This window comes from Triticum aestivum, chromosome 5B (assembly GCF_018294505.1).
Source record: "Triticum aestivum cultivar Chinese Spring chromosome 5B, IWGSC CS RefSeq v2.1, whole genome shotgun sequence".
In the NCBI taxonomy this organism is placed as follows: Eukaryota; Viridiplantae; Streptophyta; class Magnoliopsida; order Poales; family Poaceae; genus Triticum; species Triticum aestivum.
Window position 1 is genome coordinate 660189302 of NC_057807.1, and position 4049 is coordinate 660193350.

The following is a 4049-nucleotide window of genomic DNA, read 5'->3' on the forward strand; positions in this document are numbered from 1 at the left end:
GCATATATCCAAGAACTAACTAGTAGTACACGCGTTCTCACTGCTCACCTGGTGCACGAGTAGATTCCTCGAACATGTGCATTCATACATGGCCATGGTGACGTGCGGTGTTGGTGCCATGACATCACACGTGTGCATGCATGGGCAGATGGGCTCATCTCATCATTCTCATGTCCAGCGTTCGATTCAAGTATAGTGGCGGCCGGGATAGCTAGATCGCGGCTTTGGGCGCAAGCGACGTTTGCACGAAACTGAAGTAGAAGGTCTGTCAGCATCTCGTCCCAGTCAAGGCGTAAGCAAGTACCGCTGCAATCTCATCGTTTAATAACGGTTACGCTAGGGTATACTCCACCTCCATGCATCTTATAACAGGCACATCACACGTGTTTGAACAAGTGGCCTTCGATCGGGCTAACCGGTCGGTATCAGCTATGGAAACATAGATGGCCCGTGTTGTGGTCCAGCAAATGGAGCACTGCCGGCCTGGAGCATCGGTATGCTGCGTACATCAATCATATTCGTCGAACCGCAATCTAATGACTGATCATTTTGAGATCGAATTGCCAAATGTAGAAACGAATTTTCCTCCGAGGCGGGTAAGGTTCAAAAACTGAACCATCCTTAGCAAACTTCGTCAATATTCACCCCTACACTAGTGCGTACTACATACATATGAATTTCGTGTTTACAAGATCGAACAGTGAACCATTATATCTCATTCTAATCAAAAACATTTACAAGTGTTCCACGCATCAAGAAACAAAAGGAGACCAAACCTTGTCGTCTTCCTTCTTTCCAGCTAGCTACCTGGCTAGACGAACAGCTTGAGCAAGACGGGCGGCTGATTGGCAGTGGCCTAGTGCCCCGTCACCACCTGACCCTGCAGTAGCGCGACGCCGCGCCACACCCACTGGTCGTCGTCGCCGCGGCCGCGCAGTGCCATCTCCTCACGGTGACGCCTCATGTGTCCCCCGAGCGCCTGTCCCGTCTCGAACCCCATGCCGCACATGCTGCACTCGTGCTGCTTGTTCTCCCGTCTTCTCCGTTCTCTGATGGCCCTGGAGATGCCGGCGCCGAGCTCCAGCTCGTGGCGGCCCCGAAGGTGGCTCGTCCGGTGCCCGCCGAGCGCCTGGAACGAGGCGAAGGCACGGCCGCACGTCTTGCACACGAACTCCCCCTCACCCGACGTCGCCACCACGGCGCCCCTCGTGGGTCGCCGTGCTTTCTTGGCCGGTGACACGGCTGAGTCAGCTGAAGTCATGGACGACGTCGATGAGTCCGTGGTCAGTGCCAGCGCCAGCGACAATACCTCTTCGTTCCTCACTCGCTTCATCCCCGCTCCCATGTAGTTTGATGATCCTCTGATTTCCTGTCCTTTCTAGACTTCCAGCTAGCTTGGTTGTCTCTGTGAGAGAATGGAGAATGAACTAGTTGATATGGCATATGGGTGGCTCATGTCATATATAGGTACGTGGGTGTGGAGTTGGTATGGGCTGGCAAACTAAACGCATCTAGCTTGCTGCAACTGGAAAGCTACCAATTAAAAATACAACAATGTATTCTACCTTAAGTAATCTATACGTACGTAGTACTACTTACTGATGATGGTACCGCACCGCGTAATTTATATACCGAGTGCGCAGCTTGGATCCTATCTCAAGTACTAAGTAAACTAATAAGGTCTCAACCGTGTGTCCCTAAAGAGGTTACTAGCATACACCTTGCCGCGTGAGTACAATGTTTACTTTGCGCACTTGCTAGTAAAGATACTAATCAGTCCAAAACTGTTATTAGATTAATATATGCATGGGTGAAGATGTACTCTTGGTCTTTTTCATCAGGTTGGATGCCAATACATGGACATGTCGATAACTTAATAACTACGTAATCTCCTTGTGAGAGGCAAGCACAACCGTGTCAACACGGTCAAGACTCAAGACTCGAGAGATATATAGTCGGAAAGAGACATCGTCTTCGTACTTGTCTTTATAATACACATGGTTGCCAGGACATAGGGAAACTTGTCCGAACCAGCGTTCCAGTATCTAAGAAGGAGCAACGACATTTGGGACACAAGTAGATGCATGGTGACATCACCGCGCGCTCATGGATCTAATCTGTTCGGGCTTGCAAGGTGCAGCTAGTTGTAGTGGTAGTAGTAGTAGTTAACGCGGCAAGTCGTGCTGCCAGGGGCTGCGCGGCCGGCTTCCAGAGCGCTGACAAGTAAATAAACTAAAATCAAATCCTGAGGCAGATCGATCAGCATGTCTCAGCTTAGGGCCTTGAGATCACGTTCAGGTAAAGCGTACTACTACACCTTATAATGAACCCACATACATCCATTCCATGGCTTATGTTTGCATGAGGACACGGCATGCATACGACCGGCCGAACGATGTTCTAGAACCTAAACAAAAGTTTACTGCCCCGTACATGTTCTCACTAGCGCGTAGCTCACTCTCAGTTGGGACATACAGTACAAGCGAAATCAAACAGGCTAAACCACACTAGTTACATCAGGGGCGGAGCCAGAAAATTTAGTCATTGGGTTCACTTGTTGACTAGTGAGGATTTGATACGAATTAGTTAAGCATGAAAGCTATTTTTACTCCATTTTACAGCACCCAAAATAATAGAACAAATAGAAAAATGATAGTGCGTACTACATATTTTGTTATGTTAATAATAGTTGAAGAGTATAAAACATACCAGTTGGATGAAATTCTAAAACCACTTGTTCAGATACTATAAATAAAGTAGTACCGAAATAATTTCATAGCTCTGGTGTAGCTCCTCGTCTTTCTGAAAAGAGTAAAAACAAGATAAGTTAGTTTGACCAGTTTAATATAAGTACCATCGAGCCAAGAAAAAAAAAAGGAAAGTTGCTCATATTTTAGAGTGTCTCCTTTTTATTTGTCTCATTATCTTAAAAAGACCAAACACTGGATCATTACCAATGGTAGAAAACATGTATTTCTTCCCATAGCAAGTTACCCATTTTATTGCGCGGTTTTTCTTTGACATCATTAAATCACCGTTGAGTATCTTCAAATTTTTCTGTGATAATCAAACTTAGCCGGTGGCTTCTAATTCCTGCAGTTAAATATTTGCGTGTAATCTCAACTTGCTCCTGGGGTTTAGTTGTGTATTACGAAATTCTCTGCCAATCCGTCGGATCATTAGGCAACTGATATAAATTAATTTCTCCAAGGTGTGAGAAGACTACTCGCAATGGCATATTTGATGAATTTTGCCTACATCTAACAGGTCATCTTAACATGTCTGCATCTTTGTCTTGATGTGGTGATCGATTTGTCTTTGAAAAATATTGTTCCATGGTCTAGATCAATCAAAATCCGTGATTTACATTAGCAAACTAGGGCAAAAATATTGTCATACTAGAGTATTATGCTAGACAGAACATAAGAGGAAAGGTGTGACCGTGCGATCTCGCTAGTCTGTACCTTCAATATGGAATTGAATTGACGGCTTGCCGCTGGGGTCCGATGATGGATCGATGAACGAACAGAAGAGATCGAGAGGAGAGAGGCCAGAGGTGAATTGGCGAATTGGACGAGTAAAGGTGTGGCGGCGGCTGCCTAGGAATCGTACGAGTACAGTTCACGATGGAGAGACCGGACCTGCGTAGTTGTGGACACCGAGGCAATTTACTTATGGGCCTTTGGGCCCTTTTAGCCTATCCACCAAGGCAGTTCACGAGATTGATGGGGTCAGTCTAATCTTTTTACTGGGTTCAGGCGTACAAAGTACCTGCCGATACGTACGTAGCTACCAGGTTTCGTTGGGTTCAACTGCACCCAACGATACAACGGTGGCTCCGCCACTGAGTTACGTCGATCGTGACACCACGTATCGGCATGGCTCCTAAAACTGCTCCCCGCGCACTAGTCTAGCCAGATTAGATGCTAATAACGTGTTTCGTGGACGTTTTGGATATGCACCAGTAGTCCAAAGGATTGAGACCTTGCGTGTTTTGATGATCGTTATTTAATAGATCAGACAAATCTTTTTCCTTCATTTTAAAAAAG

At 46.2% G+C, this 4049-nt stretch overlaps 1 protein-coding gene across 1 annotated transcript; it reads right to left on the reverse strand.

The window, feature by feature from the left end:
* Window positions 1-592: 592 nt before the first annotated feature.
* LOC123117487 (zinc finger protein ZAT12-like) lies at window positions 593-1565 on the reverse strand. The gene has a single exon (XM_044538231.1). The coding sequence runs from the start codon at window positions 1343-1345 to the stop codon at window positions 857-859; it is 489 nt and encodes a 162-aa protein (XP_044394166.1). The 5' UTR covers window positions 1346-1565; the 3' UTR covers window positions 593-856.
* Between the last annotated feature and the right edge of the window lie 2484 nt (window positions 1566-4049).

Bases quoted from the DNA above. Each gene is read 5' to 3' on its own strand.
- LOC123117487 (XM_044538231.1), bottom strand. From the start codon at position 1,345: ATGGGAGCGGGGATGAAGCGAGTGAGGAACGAAGAGGTATTGTCGCTG.